Here is a 21,382-nt window from a genome sequence, read left to right on the forward strand (position 1 = left end):
CATATTCAAGGTTCTGCATCCATAGATTCAACCAACCACAGACTAGTACTGCAGTGCATATATACTGAAAAAAATTCACATATAAGTGAACCAGCACAGTTCAAACTGGTGCAGTTCAAGGATCAACTGTATATATACAAAGAGACATACACTGCTCCAACATGAACAGACATTTGCTAAATGTCAGGTGTGGTCAGAAGTCAGAAATATTATTAGTAGGACGGTTGAATGATATATAATAAACATTTTTATATCTGTCCAAATTTTTCCCAGAACCCACATCACATATCCAGTAGCTCACTCAACATCTCCATGAGGAACTCACATAGGCTTCTCAAACTTAAAATACAAAAAACCAAACTCCTCCTAAACATTGCCGCCTCATCAATAACAACTCCATTCTTCTAACTGCTAAGGCCAAAACTCTGACTCTTCTTTCACATCTTCTCCTTCACTCCATATCCTGTCCATCAGCAAATCCTGCTGGTTGACTTCAAACTATATTCAGAATTTGGTTACTTTTCACAACCTATCCCACTTACAACCTCAACCAAACTGCCATGTCTCACCTGAATTATTCTCGACGCCTGTCTGTAATATTCTGCCTCTGTGTTTGACCACCTACAGTCTAGTCCCACACTGCTCCAAACCTGCACCCTGGAGCACCAGTACGGACTGGGTAGCACAGGACATTTTTAAGTTCTCAAGGAAACTGCTGATGCTCAACATCTGTCAGGTACTAGTGACCTACTGGCTCAAAGTGTTCACAGATTCAACATTAGATCAAGATATACTCCTTTTGATGATACCATATCTTCCTAAGGCTGAGTTTTCAGGAGCTGCTGGGCTAAAAAAGCAACACTGCATAAAAATAATTATGGAACAGGAAATAAGAGTGATGGTGTTCAATATGATTCCAGGCTATGAGAAGCTGTACAATGCCCAATAGGTATACATGTTCCATTAGTAAGTAACTGTGGTTATTTAATCATGAATAAAAAAATAAAAGACTTTTTCTATCAGTTTTCATGTATTGTTTTTTTCAAACAGCATCTAAATTGTTGATGCACAAATACTTACCGAGTTGTTTGACTCTACTACTTAATATATGGAGCTGCTGGGTACTTCTCTGGCCTAGGGTTGACTCACTGGAAAAGATTGATGCTGGGAAGGATTGGGGGCAGGAGGAGAAGGGGACGACAGAGAATGAGATGGCTGGATGGCATCACCGACTCGATGGACGTGAGTTTGAGTGAACTCTGGGAGTTGGTGATGGACAGGGAGGCCTGGCGTGCTGTGATCCATGGGGTCGCAGAGTCGGACACGACTGAGCGACTGAACTGAACTGAACTGAGGGATGTCTTGAGACACTAAGGTCACCATAAGCAGACGGGGCGGTGATCTCTGATCTAATCTCAAAACAGCCGCCCAGAGTGATTCTCTTAAAACTGAGTTAGATCACATCTCTGCCCAAATCCCTTTTACAGTTTCCTATTTCATTCAGAACAAAAGTCCAAGCCCTCAGCCAGCCTACAGGGCCCCTGTGATCTGACTTCCCTGTTCCTGTCTCCTCCTGTGCTCCCTCTCCCTCATCTGACTCCCGCCACCCTCGTCTCCTGGGTGGCTTTTGAGCTCAACAGCCATGCTTCCACCTCAGGACCTAAGCCCTGGCTGCTCCTCTGCAGTGAGTGCTCTTCGCTCAGCTATTGGCAGGCTCACTCTCTCATCTCCTCAGATAGACATGTCCCATCCCATTTATTCCGTCCCATCCCAGACACTTCCCATCCCTCTTACTAGCTTTGTTTTTCTTTAAAATTCATAATAACCATCTAACTAACAATACACTTCACTTTTTAGGGGGCAAGGTTTATTTAGAATGTAAGTTCCTTGAGGACTAAAACATTTTTGCCACTCACTACTCTATTTCCTGCACCTAGAACAGTGCCAGATATACAGTATGTGCTCGATAAAGACTTGCTGAACATATTAGTACACTTTAAAAGTGCCTAGCTTCCTAAGAGAATTGAAAACATATGCTCACACAACTGGGGCTTCCTAGGTGTCACTAGCGGAGAAGGCAATGGCAAGCCACTCCAGTACTATTGCCTAGAAAATCCCATGGATGGAGGAGCCTGGTAGGCTGCAGTCCGTGGGGTCGCTAAGGGTCGGACACGACTGAGCGACTTCACTTTCACTTTTCACTTTCCACTTTCACACATTGGAGAAGGAAATGGCAACCCACTCCAGTGTTCTTGCCTGGAGAATCCCAGGGACGGGGGAGCCTGGTGGGCTTCCGTCTATGGGGTCACAAAGAGTCGGACACGACTGAAGTGACTTAGCAGCAGCAGCAGCAGCAGCAGCAGGTGTCACTAGTGGTAAAGAACCCACCTGCCAATGCAGGAGATGTAAGAGACATGGGTTTGATCCCTGGGTCAGGAAGATCCCCTGGAGGAAGGCATGGCAACCCACTTCACTATTCTTGCCTAGAGAATCCCATAGACAGAGGAGACTGGTGGGCTACAGTCCATAGGACCACAAAGAGTTGGACACGACCGAAGAGACTCAGCATGCATGCACGTTCACACAAATACTTGTACATGAACGTCCACAGCAGCATTATTCATTCATCATACACAAAAGGTGGAAACAAATCAAATGTCCTTCAACTAATGAATGGATAATCAAAGTGTGGTAGAGCCCATACTAGAATATTATTGAGCAATAAAGAGGAATGCAGTACTGACACACAGGACAACATGGATGAACCCTGAAAATATGATGTGCTGTGAATGAAGTCAGACACCAAAGACCACATATTGCATGCTTCCACTTAGACAAAATATCCAGATTAGGCAAATCTATAAAAACATACAGCAGATTTGTGATTTCCAGGGGCTGAAGGGAGTAGAGTGAATGATAATGTGTATGGAATTTCTCTCTGGGGTGATGAAAATACTCCGGAGTTAGATAATGGTACTGACACAGAAAAAAACACCGAATTACACACTACAAAAGGGTGCATTAAACGGTATATGAAGTATACCTAGAGTCTGTCATATAGAGTGAAGTAAGTCAGAAAAAGAAAAACAAATATCATATATTAATGCATATATATGGAATCTAGAAAAATTGAACTGATAAATATATTTGCAGGGCAGGAATAGAGACACAGATGCAGAGAATGGACTGTGGACACAGGAGGGGAAGGAGAGGGTGGGAAGAACTGAGAGAGCAGAGTTGACATATATACACTACCATGCATAAAACAGCTAGTTGGAAGGGCGGGATAGCATAGGGAGCTCAGCTTGGTGCGTTGTGATGACCGAGAGGTGTGAGATGGTGGGGGTGGGAAGGAGACTCAAGAGGGAGGGAATATATGCGTACACACAGCTGATTCTTGTTGTACAGCAGAAACTAACACAACCCTGTAAAACAATTATACTTCAATTTTAAAGAAACTGTTCAGTTCAGTTCAGTCACTCAGTCGTGACCGACTCTTTGCAACCCCATGAATCACAGCACGCCAGGCCTCCCTGTCCATCACCAACTCCCAGAGTTCACTCAAACTCATGTCCATCAAGTCGGTGATGCCATCCAGCCATCTCATTCTCTGTCGTCCCCTTCTCCTCCTGCCCCCAATCCCTCCCAGCATCAGAGTCTTTTCCAGTGAGTCAACTCGTCGCAAGAGGTGGCCAAAGTATTGGAGCTTCAGCTTTAGCATCAGTCCTTCCAATGAACACCCAGGACTGATCTCCTTTAGAATGGACTGGCTGGATCTCCTTGCAGTCCAAGGGACTCTCAAGAGTCTTCTCCATCACCACAGTTCAAAAGCATCAATTCGTCGGCGATCAGCTTTCTTCACAGTCCAACTCTCACATCCATACATGACCACGGGAAAAACCACAGCCTTGACTAGACGGACCTTTGTTGGCAAAGTAATGTCTCTGCTTTTTAATATACTATCTAGGTTGGTCATAACTTTCCTTCCAAGGAGTAAGCGTCTTTTAATTTCATGGATGTAATCAGCATCTGCAGTGTTTTTGGAGCCCAAAAAAATAAAGTCTGACACTGTTTCCACTGTTTCCCCATCTATTTCCCATGAAGGGATGGGACCAGATGCCATGATCTTAGTTTTCTGAATGTTGAGCTTCAAGTCAACTTTTTCACTCTCCTCTTTCACTTTCATCAAGAGGCTTTTGAGTTCCTCTTCACTTTCTGCCATAAGGGTAGTGTCATCTGCATATCTGAGGTTATTGATATTTCTCCCGGAAATCTTGATTCTAGCCTGTGCTTCCTCCAGCCCAGCGTTCCTCATGATATACTCTGCATATAAGTTAAATAAGCAGGGTGACAATATACAACCTTGACGTACTCCTTTTCCTATTTGGAACCAGTCCGTTGTTCCATGTCCAGTTCTAACTGTTGCTTCCTGACCTATACACAGGTTTCTCAAGAGGCAGGTCAGGTGGTCAGGTGGTATCAAAAGAAAATGTATGGTAACTATATATCAATAAAAATTGCATGTTTTATATCTAATGTCCATTGACACAAACACAACTTGTCTACTACTGATTTCCTAGTCTCTTGTGGCTGATAAATAAAAGTATCAGTAATTATTAAAACCACTGTTTGACAAAAAGATGAATAAAGATACTGAAGATACTATAAACAACTTTAAATGGAACATATTATAGGAGGGTTCCTCACAAGGTATCCTCTGTTATTTAAAAATGAAAAGCAGCTGTCATAACACTCATTTCACATATTGGATAAACCACTATGAGTAGTTATTATTTAAACGTAGATTCTGTCTTCCCCAGTAAATATAAGTTTCTTAAAGACAGGATATTTATTCTACATTATTTATAATTCAAGTTTCTACTATAGTACCTCCAATATAATAAATGTTCTTGAAAAGTTACTGTTGAGGATACTAAAGAAGTGATAAATAATCACACCAGCACAACTAAATCAAAGACAACTAAAAGAGAATCGCATACATCTATAAAGGTGTTTTATACTACTAAACACAGGAAAGTTTGGGATCTCATCTAAATACCTGGGTAGCAGTATTTTCTTCTCTAAGGAAAAGAACTTCAGCTGTCAGAGCGTCAATGAGCTCTCGATGGTCACCTAACGCTTGTTCCAGCCGCTGCCTTGTCTCTACTTCTTTACGCAGTTGGAGCTCACTCTACCAAAAAAAAAAAAAAAATCAAATAAACTCCCTTCCGTAGCATCACATGTTGCAAACTAAAAGTTTCTAATCAAAGCTATCAAAGAAGAGAATACTTACAAAGTATATATTATGTGACAGTAATGAGAATTAAATATTTTTATTAAAAGGTTTATATTTCATTAAAATGTGCTGCTTTATCATCTTCCTTTCTTTTAATATAAAACAATGAACAGAATGATGTGTAGAATCAAACAACTACAATTTTTGTAGAAGAGAGTGGAAGGAAGTACATATACAAACTGCTTGAATATATGTAGGTCATCTCTAGGACAGACTGATAATGATAGTTGGCTACAGGAAATAAACATGTTAAGAAAGTCAGGGGTGGGAATTAGATTTTTCACCATACAGTCTTTTGTTATCTTTACATTTACCATGGCAAATGTATCACCAGTTCAAAAATTAAGTTTCTTAAAACATAATTAAAAATAAAAAACAGGTTTAAATGATTAAGCTTCATAAAATAAGTGATTAACTAAAAAGTACATGCTTCTAAGCCTGTAATATGTTCAGAGAGCCAAAAGTACACTCCTAGAGATTCCTAACCTATAGATGTAAGAATGTTAAGACTGTCACAAGTCTGACAGTAAAACAAATCTGTAAGAAGCAAATTTAGATAGATCTCCACAAGATGGTGAAGTAGAAGGACCTGAGTTTACCTCCTATCATGAAAACACCAAAATCACAACTAACCGTGAATGACCATCTACAGACAAAAAAGATATTCTACTTCCAAAGACAAAGAAGCAGCCACAACAGGATTGTAGGAGGGGTACATGATACATTCATGATACAATCAAATACCATCAACTCTGGGCGGGTAACCCACAAACTGGAAAATAACTATAACACAGAAGTTCTCCCACAGGAGAATCCTGAGTCCGACATCAGGCTCCCCAGTCTGGCACCAGGAGGAGGAGCCGCCAGAGTATTTGGCTTTGAAAGCCAGTGGAGCTTGATCACTGGAACTGCACAGAACTGGGAGAAACAGAAATGTCACTTTTGGAGGGCACAGGCAAGGTATTATGCATACTAGGACCCAGGGGAAAAAGCAGTGACTTCATAGGAGCCTGTGCCAGACCTACTTGCTGGCCTTGGAGGGTCTCTCAGGGAGGCAGGTGGTGGCTGTGGTTCACTGTAGAAACAAGGACATTGGTTGTGGAGGTACTGGGTATTCACTGGCGTGAGCTGTCCTGGATGCCACCACTTTGATGCCAAGACCTAGCTCCACCCAACAGTCCGAAGGTGCCAGTGGTGGGATGTCTCAGGCCAAACAACCAAAGGGGCAGGAACACGGCCCCACCCACCAGCAAACAGGCTGATTAAAGTCTTCCTGAGTCTACAGCCATCTCTAAACACACACCTTGACACAGCCCTGCCCACCAGAGTTACAAGACTCAGCTCCACCCACCAGTGGCAGGCACCAGTCCCTCCCACCAGGAAATCTGCACAAACCTCTGAGAAAAGCCTCATCCACTAGGAGGTGGACACCAGAAGAAAAACTATAAACAAGAACCCCATAGGATCACAGACACAGAAAGCTAGACAAAATGAAGCAGCACAGGATTATGTTCCAGACAAAGGAACAAGATAAAGTCCCAGAAGAACAGCTAAGTGAAATGGAGCTAGGCAATCTACCTGAAAAAGAATTCAGAGTAATGCTAGTAAAGATGATCCAAGATCTCAGAAAAAGAAAGGAGACATGACTGAGAAGGTACAAGAAATATTTAACAGACAGTTAGAAGATATAAAGAATAAACAGAGATGAACAATATAATAACTGAGATGAAAAACACACTAGAAGAAATTAATGCAGAATAAATGAGGCAGAACAGATAAGTGAGCTGGAAGAATGGTGGAAAGAACTGCCATGGAAGAGAATAAAGAAAAAAGAATGAAAAGAAATGACAGTTTAAGAGACCTCTGCTGCTGCTGCTGTTGCTAATGCTAAGTCGCTTCAGTCGTATCTGACTCTGTGTGACCCCATAGACGGCAGCCCACCAGGCTCCCCCATCCGTGGGATTCTCCAGGCAAGAACACTGGAGTGGGTTGCCATTTCCCTCTCCAATGCATGAGAGTGAAAAGTGAAAATGAAGTCGCTCGGTCATGTCCGACTCTTCTCGACCCCATGGACTGCAGCCTACCAGACTCCTCCATCCATGGGATTTTCCAGGCAACAGTGTTGGAGTGCGGTGCCATTGCCTTCTCCAAGAGACCTCTGGGACACACTAAATACAACAACATCTGAATTAAAAACTTGCAACAAACAAAAGCCCAGGACCTGATGGCTACACAGGTGAATTCTATCAAACATTTAGAGAAGCATTAACACCTATCTTTCTGAAGTTATTTCAAAATCTGCTGAGGAAGGAACACTCCCAAACTCATTCTATGAGCCCACCATCACTGTGATACCAAAACCAGACAAAGATCCAACAAAAAAGAAAATTACAGGCCAATATCACTGATAAACAGACACAAAAATATTCCACAAAATACTAGCAAACTGAATCCAACAATATGTGAAAAGAATCACACACCATTAGCAAGTGGGATTTATCCCAGGGATGCAAGGGTTTTTCAATATCTGCAACTCAATCCTCATGAGATACCATGTTAACAAACTGAAAAATAAAAACCGTGATCATCTCAATAGATCCAGAAAAAGCTTTTGTCAAAATCCAACATCCATTTATGATAAAAACTCTTCAGAAAGCAAGCACAGAGGGAATCCTACCTCAACATATTAAAGGCCATATATGCAAACCCACAGCTAACATCATCCTCAAGAGTGAAAAGCTGAAAGAATTTCCTCTAAGATCAGGAACAAGACAAAGATGGTCACTCTCCTCACTTTTATGCAACACAGTTTTGGAAGTCCTAGCCATGGTTAATAGAGAAGAAAAAGAAATAAACAAAATCCAAACTGGATAAAAAGAAGTAAAACTGTCAGATCTGCAGATTACATGATACTATACACAGAAAATCCTAAAGATGCTTGGAGAAGGGAATGGCAACCCACTCCAGTATTCTTGCCTGGAGAATTCCATGGACAGAGGAGCCTGACGGGCTACAGTCCATGGGGTCACAAAGAGTCAGACACAACTGAGCGACTAATACTACTCCTCTACATAGAAAATCCTAAAGATGCTAGTAGAAAACTACTAGAGCTCATCAATACATTTGATAAAGTTGTATTATATAAAATTAATACATTTCTATACACTTACTATAAAAAAATCAGAAAGAGAAATTAAGGAAACCATTTCACTTACTAACACATCAAAAAGAGGAAAACACCTAGGAATAAACCTACCTAAGGAGACAAAAGACCTGTATAAACCATAAGGCACTGATAAAAAGAAATTGAAAATGACACAGATAGAAAGATATACCATGTTCTTGGATTGGAAGAATCAATATTGTCAAAATGACTATACCACCTAAAGTAATCTACAGATTCAACGTAGTTTCTATCAAGTTATCAATGTCATTTTTTGCAAATCTAAGACAAAAAAAAATCTTAAAATCTGTATAGAAACACAAAAGTCCCCAAACAGCCAAAGCAATCTCTTTTAAAACATATCTGGCTGCATCCGGTCCCAGCTACAGCATGCGGGATCTTTGCTGCATCACAGGGATCTTGCATCGCAGTGCCCTCTCCAGTTGTGGCATACGGGCTCCAGAACGCACATTCTCAGTAGTTGCAGCACACGAGCTCAGTTGCTCTGCGACATGTGGGATCTTAGTTTCCCAACCAGGGATCTAATCCACATCCCCCGCACTGCCAGGCAGATTCTAAACCACTGGACCATGAGGGAAGTCCCTAGCCAAAGCAATCCTGAGAAAGGAAAATGGAGCTGGAGGAATCAGAAAAGAATTTCCCTGATCTGTGTCTACAGATCACAAGTATACCACTCACCAAACTGAACTGAAGTGGGTATAGCAAGCAGAGAAAAGCAATAGAATGAGGACATGATTAGTAGTTTAATTAATCTATAACTGCCAAACAATAATATTAACTATTAGCACAAGATATAATTTTATTTATAGCAGATTGACCTAACTAATTATCACTTAGGTATTACCTATTTACCAAACTAAAATCAACACCACTTATCTGGCATATCTTTATCAGGATGTAGAGGAAAACTAAGAGGATAAACCTTTCCAACAGATAATACAAAGCTGAGGCATTTTAAACAAAGCTACTCAAATTTGACAATACTTTATTTGGAGAATGCAATAATTTAAGTGTAGAGGGGAAAAACCTACCCAATTCTGCCATCAGTCTAGTAGAAGAGTAGACTCTAATAACCTTACCTCTTTAAGGTACCGAACCAGGCGACAGAGTGAGCTCACGAGGGACAGGGTGAAGCCGGTGAGACCCTGACTGTTTTGGAGTCCCTGGACCTCGCGGCCTGTCCACCGTTCATATTCTTCTATTTCATGTTCCACTTCATGTATCATGTGTTTGAGGACATCCAGGCTGGGGTTCCTGCTACTTGGTAAGTCTGTGGAGGCTGTGCTGGCTGATAACATGTTACTCTTCTGTTTGGAAGGAGCACGTGAATCTGGTTTTCTTTTCACTGATAAAGACAGAAGTCATTCTACGTTAAGACCAGGAAAAACTAAACCACAAAAATGTTTGACTGTTGCTCACAATTTATAAAAGGTTTTTTTACAGAAGGTATCATCATTTTCTCATAAAGAATCTATAGTGTTTAAACCAGATTTATACTGTCTATAATAAATGAATGAGAACCATCCTTCTAGAGTTACATGGAATAAACGGAGGCACTAAATGCCTACCATTCAACAGCCTCTAACTCTGCAGGATCTGACTGGATGAGTTTGAGAGACATGTACTAAGAAGCTAAGATAGCTATACCAAGTTACATAGTTGTTTTGTTTTTTTATGCTTCCAAAACACAGAATTTATTTATTTTTAAATGTGTATAACCTCCCCATCCCACCCCTCTGTAGGTTGATACAGAGCCCCCGTTTGAGTTCCCTGAGTCATAATAACCCATTCTGTCAACTAAGAGACTGAACCTTTAGTTAGCAGCTGTCTTTGCTTCCCTGAGTTCAGCGCCTGTCCCACAACATAGCTTGAGTCTAGAGTCTCAGTAGATTCTTCAGGTTGAAGCCTCGTATGGATTCTCCTAACAGCACTGGTAGCATTCAACGCCGCTACAATTCCAAAAGAATCTCAAGTGAACAACAAAAAGTTTTTTAAGCATTTCAATCAACAGGTCAATCAGTATTTACCAATCAGGCTAAGACAGTAAAAACCAAGTAACATTCCTTTAAAAATTACTGGGTTTAAGAAAGAAAGCTACTACTCTGGGAGAAATAATACAGTGGGGAACCAAACCTTTTTGTTCTCCTGATGGAGAAGCAGATGACGGAGTTCCTGAAGAGGTTGTTACTTGTGACTGTGTTGCTACTTTCTGCTGAATATCAGTCCATAGTTTATTTATTAACTCAGAATTTTCTTCCTTTATTTGGTGAAGAAACCTATAAATTACAGGACAACAAGTTATGTTAGAATTAGTAAGTACTATCATTTAACTTGTTCAACTGTTTGTTTATATGTTTAACGTGAAGAAACATTTAATAATTCATAATCAAAGAGAAATATGTTTTGCTTTAATTTACAAGATAAGAACTAAAATGCCAATCTTCTCGATGTTAGAAGGTACTGTTCATCTCCCTTCCAGTTTCCTAGCTAGGATGGCTCCCAAAACAAGAGTGATCTGCCCTTTCTGAAGTTTTGTGCTATAGGCTCCATCCTCCCGTCTCTTTCTCTAGAGAAAGTACGTGGTTTTGATGAAGGAGCTGGTTCTCCAAGCACAGTCTCTGCTCATCACTGAAGTAAAGTGACTGGAGCAGATTCTGCCCCTGTGTGTCAGGGAGGCGGGAAGAAGGAATGAGAAGAGCTGCAGTGCACGGGGTGAGAAAGAGAAGCCTTTTGCTGTAATCATCTTTATCAGTGATAAAGCTGATTTTTCAATCTCTAGTTGTCTGATTTGCCTATTTCCCAATTGGGCTAATATTTAAAAGGGGAGGGTGCTAAAAGTAGAAACAACCCAAATGTCTACCAGCTGATGAATGAATAAGTAAAATGTGTTCTGTTCACACAAAAGAACATTATTTAGCCGTAAAAAAATGAAGTGCTAACACACTACAAATACGGATGAATCTTGAAAACATGTGACAGACACCAGACACAAAAGATCACATTTTGCATGATTCTATATAGAAAATGTCCAGAATAGGCAAATCTATAGAGATTTTTTTTAAAATTCATTTAATAGATTAGATTGGGCTAAAAGATTTGGGAGAAATTGGGATCTGATTATTAAAGAGTGTGGGGCTTCTTCTGAGGGTAAGGAAAATGTTCTGAAACTATGGGTCACACAATTCAATGAATATACTAAAAAAAACTCAAATTCTGTTAATATTATACTTTAAATGGGTAGATTGTATGGTATATAAACTATAAATCAATGAAACTGTTATGAGAAAACAACAGAGGAAGTGACTCTAAAAACCTCAACCTAGTGGAGCTGCTTTCAAGCAACCTGTGGACAGCACATTGAACATTAGCTGCTGCTGCTGCTAAGTCACTTCAGTCGTGTCCGACTCTGTGTGACCCCATAGACAGCAGCCCACCAGGCTCCCCCGTCCCTGGGATTCTCCAGGCAAGAACACTGGAGTGGGTTGCCATTTCCTTCTCCAATGCATGAAAGTGAAAAGTGAAAGTGAAGTCGCTCAGTCGTGTCCGACTCTTCAAGACCCCATGGACTGCAGCCTACCAGGCTCCTCTGTCCATGGGATTTTCCAGGCAAGAGTGCTGGAGTGGGTTGCCATTGCTGCTACAAAGCTTAATTAATAAAAGGCCTGTAATGTGGTCCAAGCACATTATGGCTAGTCATCAAAGCATCAGGAAGACTCCTACTGCAACATAGTATAGTTGATAGTGGTTTAGTCACTAAGTCCTGTTTGACTCTTGCGACCTCATAGACTGTAGCCTGCTAGGCTCCTCTGTCCATGGGATTCTCTAGGCAAGAATACTGGAGTGGGTTGCCATTTCCTTCTCCAGGGACTCTTCCCAACCCAAGGATTGAACCTGGGTCTCCTGCATTGCACAGTATAAGTTAGGTCTAAATCCAACCTTCAGGACAAATCCTAAGAAAAGTTTCATAATGAGATTTCTGTACAACTTGGGAAAATCCAAATCAGCTTGAACTCCATTACTGTCTCCTAATGTTTATACTTTTAAGAATCAGGTTGTATCAAACAGCAAAAACAAAATAATAATACAATAGTATCTATGGTAGGCTTAAGAATGACCCTCTAAAAAGACACCCATAACTTAATCCCTGGAACTTATGAATGTTACTTTATCTAAGAAGGGACTTTGCAGGTGTGATTAAGCTAAGGATCCTGAGATAGGGAGATGATTCTGGATTCTCCAAATGGGCCCTGAATGCAATCATATGCATCCTTAAGAGGAAAGCAGAGGGAGATTTTAATGCACACAAGCAGAGAAGGTGACATGAAGGTGGAGGCAGAGACTGGAGTGATATGGACACAAGCCAAAGAACACCTTCAGCCACCAGAAGCTGAAAGAGATAAGGAATGGATTCTTGCTTAGAGTACCCAGAGGGAACATGGCAATACATCGTCACTTTAGTCTGGTGCTGCTGCTAAGTCGCTTCAGTCGTGTCCGACTCTGTGTGACCCCATAGACGGCAGCCCACCAGGCTCCGCCATCCCTGGGATTCTCCAGACAAGAACACTGGAATGGGTTGCCATTTCCTTCTCCAATGCATGAAAGTGAAAAGTGAAAGTGAAGTCGTTCAGTTGTATCCAACTCTTCACAATCCCATGGACTGCAGCCTACCAGGCTCCTCCATCCATGGGATTTTCCAGGCAAGAGTACTGGAGTGGGGTGCCATTGCCTTCTCCACACTTTAGTCTAGTGAAACTGCTTTAAGATTTCTGCCCCTAGAACTGTGAGAGAATAAATATCTGCTGTTTGAAGCCACCAAGTTTGTAGAAATTTGTTAACACAGCCCCAGAAAATTAATAGATTTTGGTATCTAGATAGGGAGTGCTGATGTAACAAATACCTAAAACTATGAAAGTAGCTTTGGAACTAGATAATGAATAAAGGCTAGAATAATTTTTAGGTGAACGACAGAAAAGGCCTCCTTTCCATGGATATCACTGACTCACGAATCTGAGCAAACTCTGGGAGATAGTGGAGGACAGAGGAGCCTGGCCTGCTGCAGTCCATGGGGTTGCAGAGTTGGACATGACTTAGCAACTGAAGTTCTGAACAACAACAGAAAAAAACTGATTGCCTTAAAAAGATTATTGGTAGAAATATGAAAGTTAAAGATTCTTCTACTGAAGACTCAAGAGGAAGTGAGGAGCATGGTAGAGAAAGCCTGTATCATCTGAGAAAATAACGTATCATCATAAAAAGAATGCTGGTGGAAATATGAATATTAAAGAAGCTTCTGGTGAGGATTCTGAAGGAAATGAGGAACATGTTACTGGAAACTGGGAAAAAGGCAATCCTTACTATAAAGCAGTAGAAAAGCTGAGTTGTGTGGGGAAGCAGAATTTGTAAGCAATGAAACTGGATATTTATCTGTCAAGGAAAAGTACTGAACGTGCAGGTGGAGATAGTGGTGAACCTGCCTGCCAACACAGGATCAATAAGATCAATAAGAGATCAGGTTCGATCCCTGGGTCGGGAAGATACCCTGGAGAAGGGCATGGAAACCCACTCCAGTATTCCTGTCTGGAGAATTCCCATGGACAGAGTCTGGCAGGCTAGTTCACAGGGTCACAGAGAGTCAAGACTGAAGCGACCACACATGCACACGCACGCACTGAACATGCAGACTGCTTTTCTTCTTGCTGAAACAAGAGTAAAGAGATAAATTGAGAGAAGAACTCTTAAGCAAAAAGAAACCAGGACTTGATTGGAGAAATCCTTACTCTTCAGATTGCAAAAGATGCTCAAATGAGGAGTCACTGTTAGGAAAGCAGGCTCTGGAGAGAAGGACAAGTGCACCAATTCTCTTTTAGGGCAGCATCAATTACAACAATATTTTAACGACTTTATTTCAGAGACAACTTAGGAATATCAGCATCTCGAATTTACATCCCATCAAAAAGAAGCTACCCAAGCCTACTGGAAAGAGCAATTTTCCTTATCATTTGGTTTCTGCCACTTGGGATTTCTTCTTCTCAATTCTCCCTTTTTTTGCACAATGAATGCCTCCAACACCTCCTCTTCCTCTCCCTAGCCTGTAATACAAAGGTCTACAGAGGAAGTAAGGTAGTGATAAGGGTTAAGTAAGAGAAAGGCTTACAACCATTGCTTCCTCCCTTGGAATGTGCTGACCCCCCAAAACACCAATGACTCAGTAGAGATTTCTGAGGATTGGGTTACGGATTTATTGATAATGTATAATATTATCATATGAGAAATCAATTCCGTGCTCACAAGAATTCACAGAAATTTTCAGACCAGAAGGCACCTTTCTTATTTTCTACCCTCCTCATACTTTACAACTGAGGAAATAAAGACCAGAGATGATCTAAATAGTAAGTAACCAAAGGTTTAGTCCCCAGATTCCAAGTCTAATTCATCTTCTATTAATACCCCATGCTCAGCAGTCAATAAGTAACATTTTGAGACATAAGGTATTCATAAGTTAGAAACTGCCTTTTCAAACAACTAATCAGATAAAACTAATCTGAACCTACTCAATGAAAAAAATTATTTACTTCAAGTGTAAAGAATAAGTTATTCTGAAAAAAAAAAAGAATAAGTTATTCTGTACAAGATTAGTTACATTTAGGTTTTGAAAGAAAAGTACTTAAAAGATGATACATATTTCCAGGTATTCTGAAGAAAATGGTGACGACCAGCTAAACTTGAATTACTCTATATATCCTCCAAACACTGAACAGTGAAACAGAAAAGCAAATATACCAGCACACAACCCATACCTTCTATATTACTGGAAGAGAGAGAATACTACTAACTTCAAACTACCTGTAAGTATAAAAATAAGCATCAAATTCCAACAAAGATATTTCTGGAGCTCCTGCAGAAAACCTTTGCAAAGAATAGGGGCAGCTCAAAATGACTGCAAAGAGAAAACGAGAGCTGAGGGCCTAATGGTGGCAAAAATCACCTCTAGAAAGAAAAAGTCCACTCTAAGTATGCAAATACTTAAAAAAAAAAAAAAAAACACTGGGCAATCATAACCCGACCAGGAAGTGTGCAGAACCCAGCGTGGTAGTCTTGGGAAGGCATCACTTCTTAAGGAGAAGAGAGTTAACAGAAAGGACAGATGCCCTTTGGAGGCTGAGTGCTGAAGGGAAAAAGATGCAAAAGACCTGCAAGACAAACCAGAGCCATGATATTGGAGGAGAAGCCACCTTTAATCTACCAATGATTTTTTTTTCTTTAAAAAAAAAAAAAAGGCTTTAAAGAAGTTGTGCATCATTGTAACTGAGACAAAAATCACGCCAAACTCCCAATCCTCTCCACAAAATGTTCAGTATAACAAAGGCAGTATATCAAACCAGAAAACTGAAACTATTTCAGCTAATGAAATTCCTGCCCCCAACATGCAGAAAAAAGCAGAAGAAAACTAATAACACAATACTTTAGGTAGAATTAAATATACTTTAAAAAGCATTTCTTTTTTTAATTTTTATTTAATAAATGGTACAAAGCACAATGCCAAAAACATTAACAGTTAAAATTTCACCAAATAAAAAAGTACTATAGAATACACAGTTGTAAAAAGCTACATTAAGTTATTTTACAACTGCCTCAAGCTGCAAAAAGAAAAAAAAAATGCTGTTTAAAGTATATTTAATTCTACTTAAGAAACTCTAAAACTAAAACCAGAAATGGACAAAGAACATGAAGAAATAAAAGAACTGACTAAACTGAGGAAAGAAATCAAAGAAAAACTATGTCAGAAATAAAGATTAAATTACAATGAGTCCATTGGAGAATTGTTAAACAAACATTTAAACATTAAAGAATTACAGAAAAACAACAAAAAGAATAAAATTAAGACTAAGAAGACTACAAAAGGTCAAAGAGAAAGTCCCTAAAGAGGAAATCCAGGAAAAACCTTTTGTGTATATAAGGGGAGTTTCTGAAAATGAAAAACGAAACAGTGATTTAGAACTAATACTTAAAACTACAACTATAATCAAAGAAAACTTTTAAGGCCAAAAAAGAAAGAAAGAAAAAGAACTGAATATATACGTATTTCCTACATATAGGAAAGGGCCCATATATAAATATAGGAAAGGGTCAACTGTGTTGGAAAAGGAAAAATTGACCTGGAAAGGTAATCTAAAATATAGTTTAGCAAAATTTAAAATTTAAAGATAAAAGAAATCAAGTCACTAGATAAAAATGCCAAATTATTTACAAGGGCAAGAAAAGAGCAAGACAATTATCCGTAGCATCAGACTTCCCAAAAAAACCATTCCAAGCAAACCAAGAATGGAATAGCATTTTTAAGAATGTTCAGTTCAGTTCAGTTCAGTCGCTCAGTCGTGTTCGACTCTCCGCGACCCCATGAATCACAGCACGCCAGGCCTCCCTGTCCATCACCAACTCCCGGAGTTCACTCAAACCCATGTCCACAGAGTCGGTGATGCCATCCAGCCATCTCATACTCCTAAGAATGTTAAGGAAACAAAATAGGAACCATAGATTTTATATCCAGTCAAAATGTCCTTCAAATATCAAAGCCATACAAAAACTTCTAAACTTTCAAAAACTCAAGGAAAATTGAATTCATAAGTCCTATGGCATAAGCTTTGCCTGAGAGAATCAGTCAAAAGTTAACTAGGGACACATCATAAAGGGACTGACGATGAGCATTTGATATATTTAATTACAGCTCAAGAACAAAAACAAAAATAGAGATATAAGAGAAAAAATAATATGTAAGTGTTTTATGCTCCGTTAAAGGGAAAAAATGCAGCTCAAAAATGGGGATGAGGATGCAGAGAAAAGCAGGGAAGAAATGGGAATGCAGCATAACCCACTTGCTGCACAGGTAGTAGGTGAAAATCAAAAACACCATTGCAAACCTGAGAGTGAAAGCTTAAGTAAGAAACAGGGGACCAAAGGCGCTACAGAAAGTTGATATAAAGAAACAAGCAAGAACAAAAACTACAAACTTCCTAAATACCAATGAAACTTTTTAAAAGAACAGAGAAGTCATCTCACATAAAGAAGGAAAATTATAATTAAAGTATAATACACTCAGTACCATAAAATAAGGACAAAGTTGACACCAAATATATTAATTATATCAATACATGTTATAAGCCTACTTCACCAATTAAAAAAAATGATTTTCAAATTAGCTAACAAGGCAAGATCCAATTCTATGTTAAATACAAAGACACATTTAGAACACAATAATTCAGAAAAAACTGAAAGAATAAGCAAAGACGATCCAGGCAATTAGAAACAAGAAAAAAGACAGAGGTTTTGTTCCTGTTATTAAAGTACAACTAAAGCCAAGAGACACTAACTTGACTTTTTAGCCAATTTATAATGCTAAAAGCCATAATTCACAATGAAGATATAATATACATGGATATCCATGTATCAAAAAATAACCATCTTTATAAGGATGGAGGTATTTAACTCCAAACAGAATTACATATACTGAAACATCAAATGCAAAGAAACAAACAGTTATAGTAAGAGACTTTGAAACACCACCCTCAATACAAGATAATGGCAAAAACACATAAGGGTATAGAAGACATATACAATATAATCAATAAGGTAGATCTTATGGATATACATAAAAAACTTTATACTTTATTAATAGAGAATATACCTTTTTTACAAACACACACACGGGACATTCACAAAACTTTGATCATATATTCCGGTCACAAAGAAAACATTATGGAACATTAAATTCCGGAAGTAGAAATATTACAAACCACACTCTGGCTGCAGTAGAAATAAAAACAACTGTAGAAGAAAACCAAGAAGCTCTTCTATCTGGAAGCTTAAAAATGAAAAAAAAAAAAAAAAAAAACACCAAAACAATAAAAACTATTAAATAACTCTTAGGTAAAAGAGCAAATATAAACTGAAATTAATTTCTAAAATAATAGAACACCACATATTCAGTTGTGTAGTACACATTTAAGGCAGTGATCATGGAAAAATTCTGAACCTTAAATATGCTTATCAATTAAAATAAAATAATGAAAATAAATGCATTACATTCTCAACTCAAAAAGCCTATTTAAAAAAAACACAAAGAAGATTATAATAAAAATAAAAGCAAAAATTGATAAGGAAGAAATCAGAAAAATTATAGCTCTAGTTAAGAAAAAAAAAGACATTTTCTAGAAGTGTAGAGATTATTTGCACACTTCAATGGACATACATTCATAAATCTAGATGAAATGGATAATTTTATGAGAAAATGTAATTTATCAAAATTGATATCAACAGATATAGAAGGTTTAGATAATCCAATCTTCATAGAAGGAACAAAAGTTATTATGGTACTTCCCCACAAAAAAAAGCACTAGGCTCAAATAGTTTCACAGGGGAATTCTACCAAACACTCAAAATACAGATAGTCCCGATGCTACATAAACTGTTCCAGAACTTAAAAAATTAGAAAACTTTCCAACATATGCTTCTTATAAAATCAAGTATAACAGTGTCACCTCAATCTGTACCATATATTTAAAAATTATAGATAATATCATTAATGCGAGAATACTATTAAATAAAATATTAACAAACAATATCCAGTACCACAATAAAAACAATATGCCAAGTGGAATTTATTTCAGGAATTCAAGAATATTTCAAAAAGGCATCTATAATATAAAGAACCATATTGATAGATTTATCCAGGAAACACATATGATTATCTACAAATGTTAAAGTCTTTGAGAAAATTCAACACTCATTTCTGATAAAAACATTCAAGAAAACAGGATTCGAAAGATGTTTCCCTAGCATCGTTTTTGTTTTTTAAAAAAAAGACCTGAGTACTGAAGCCAGCACTTTACTAAAGAGGAAACAAAAGTATCATTTTCACAGATCATGAGCAAAACAAGGATGCCCACTATTTCCACCATCATTTACCACTGTCCCTTAGCTACTGCAGTATACAAAAGAAACAGCTAGCGATATAAGACTTAGAAAACAGATGACATGATAGGATACCTGGAAAATCCCAGAAAACCAATGCTAAAACTAACTCAACCAAGGTTCAGAAAGGTAGCAGAATATCAATATAACACACTGAAATCAGCTTGGCATCAAAACAGTGGCCTCTAGGACAGCTCACATCAGTGAGAATTCCCTAGTACCTCCGCCACCAGTGTCCTTGTCCTCGCAGAGAGCCACAGCCACCGCCCTACCCTGCCCCAGGAGATCCTCCAAGACCAGTAGGGCATTTGTTTACTCACTGCTCACTAGAGGGAGGCCTTTTCCAGATGTATTCCTTTTCAGAGGCTTTGTCTTCTGCATGGGAAACAGACTCCTCCAATGCTACTGTCTCGTTTACTGTGCTGAATGCCCTGCTGAGTGGTACACAGACATTCAGTTTAGCCCTGGTATCTTCTTATCTATTTTGGTAATGGGAATCAACATTCATAGTGACTATAATGCCCCCAGCTCAGGAAGCCTGGAGAAATCATCTACAGGATTCCACAAAGTGGCTTGTTCATGTACATTTCTGGAATCAATTTCCTTTCTGAGATCACTGAATGGATCAGCTATGCCCTGGCCACCTGGTCTCTTCTCAGTACTTACATCTGCATTTTTTCTCACTTTCTTTCCTTGGGCTGTGAATCTTTCACCACCATAGGTTCTACCTCAAGATTTTGAGGACTACCCCAAGTCTCAGAAAGCCCTCATTCCATTCATCTTTTAAGGGAACCAAACAAAAAGGGAACACAGCTCCCATGATCCTGTGGGAAACCATAAAGCTGCTGAGCCTATAACTTTTACAGTCCCACTGCGTATATGTAAGAGTTGCCCTCTGGAGTTCTGGCAGCTAACCTAAGAATTCTGCAGGGGCCCCCTTCATGTTTCCTCCTACCCTCCCAGGGGGTCTCTGTCCTGATCTGTTAAAGCTTCACAAAGCCCTTTTTCACACAGAAACATCTGCTTCTTAGCCTTTCCTCCTGAAAAGTAAAAAGTTCTCTATGTATTTTTTCTTTGGATGACACAAGTACAGGTGCTTTTCTACTTGCTCTGTATCAGTATAAGACAGCCCTGTAGTCAAGACAGTTTTGACTTGAGGGCAGTGCTTAAAGAATTTATTATAGGTACACATTTGATTAAAAAAATCAGCAGAGATTTAAATTCTGAAGCTGCAAGGACCCAGAGCAAACCTCCTCCCAAATGAAAACCCACTCACACTTTACTTTTCCATGGTTAATAGTGAAAGATGGGAAATAAGTAGACTTTCAATAAAGGAATCCTCTCTTCATACTGCTGAACAAATGCAACAACTCACAGACCTCATTTAAAATTTCTGCTCTGTTTTAGTGCCTCTGTCTTCCTGAAGATTCCACAATCCCTGATAGAGATACTGAAGGCTAATCCAGAAAGCTGATATGGGTTTTACCAAAGGACAGGTTTTAATGATCACAAAGAAATGACTCTGGTTGACTACAAAGAGAGAAAAAAGGTGTTTTACAAAAGATTGCAAATTCTCATATTCTTAGAAACCATCCAAATAATGAGAGTGTCAAATAAGGAAAATTACCAAGTAAGAGCATATGCCGTTTGCCGTGACGAGACACATACAATGATGGTGAGGCATCTCAGAAGCGCCCCGCAACTTTTCTCTTCTGGAGTTTGTGCATCAAGTCCTCAGGAACTGATCAACAAGGCATCCCCTAGTGGCACCTTGAACTGCAGCTCTCAAAAGTCCCAGCGGCAGAGGTTGAAAACTGCAACCAGAGGGATGCCTCTAGGCAGAAAATGTGCTTTGTTTGGCTCCAACAGTGTTTCACACAGTTTAGTTTTCTTTTTGATTTTTTTACATTCAAAGTTTCCAAAATTTAAAAACT

At 39.1% G+C, this 21,382-nt stretch overlaps 1 protein-coding gene across 13 annotated transcripts in view; it reads right to left on the reverse strand.

Annotated features, from left to right (window-relative positions):
• SPICE1 (spindle and centriole associated protein 1) overlaps positions 1-21,382 on the reverse strand; it is a 64,878-nt gene that overhangs the window by 16,252 nt on the left and 27,244 nt on the right. For 9 of the 13 annotated variants that reach the window (XM_055425680.2, XM_055425340.2, XM_088837021.1 and 6 more), the window contains 5 exons: positions 19,769-19,882; positions 10,614-10,756; positions 10,292-10,447; positions 9,560-9,825; positions 5,060-5,191 (listed from right to left, as the gene is read on the reverse strand). In XM_055425680.2, the coding sequence (XP_055281655.2) occupies positions 5,060-5,191; positions 9,560-9,825; positions 10,292-10,447; positions 10,614-10,756; positions 19,769-19,882 (811 nt within the window). The remainder of the gene's footprint in view (positions 1-5,059; positions 5,192-9,559; positions 9,826-10,291; positions 10,448-10,613; positions 10,757-19,768; positions 19,883-21,382) is intronic. The other 4 variants (XM_088837027.1, XM_088837028.1, XM_088837031.1 and 1 more) reach the window with 4 other exon arrangements.

The sequence above is a fragment of the Moschus berezovskii genome, chromosome 1 (genome assembly GCF_049115385.1).
Source record: "Moschus berezovskii isolate FMDL1 chromosome 1, NW_MosBer_1.0, whole genome shotgun sequence".
Taxonomy (NCBI): Eukaryota; Metazoa; Chordata; class Mammalia; order Artiodactyla; family Moschidae; genus Moschus; species Moschus berezovskii.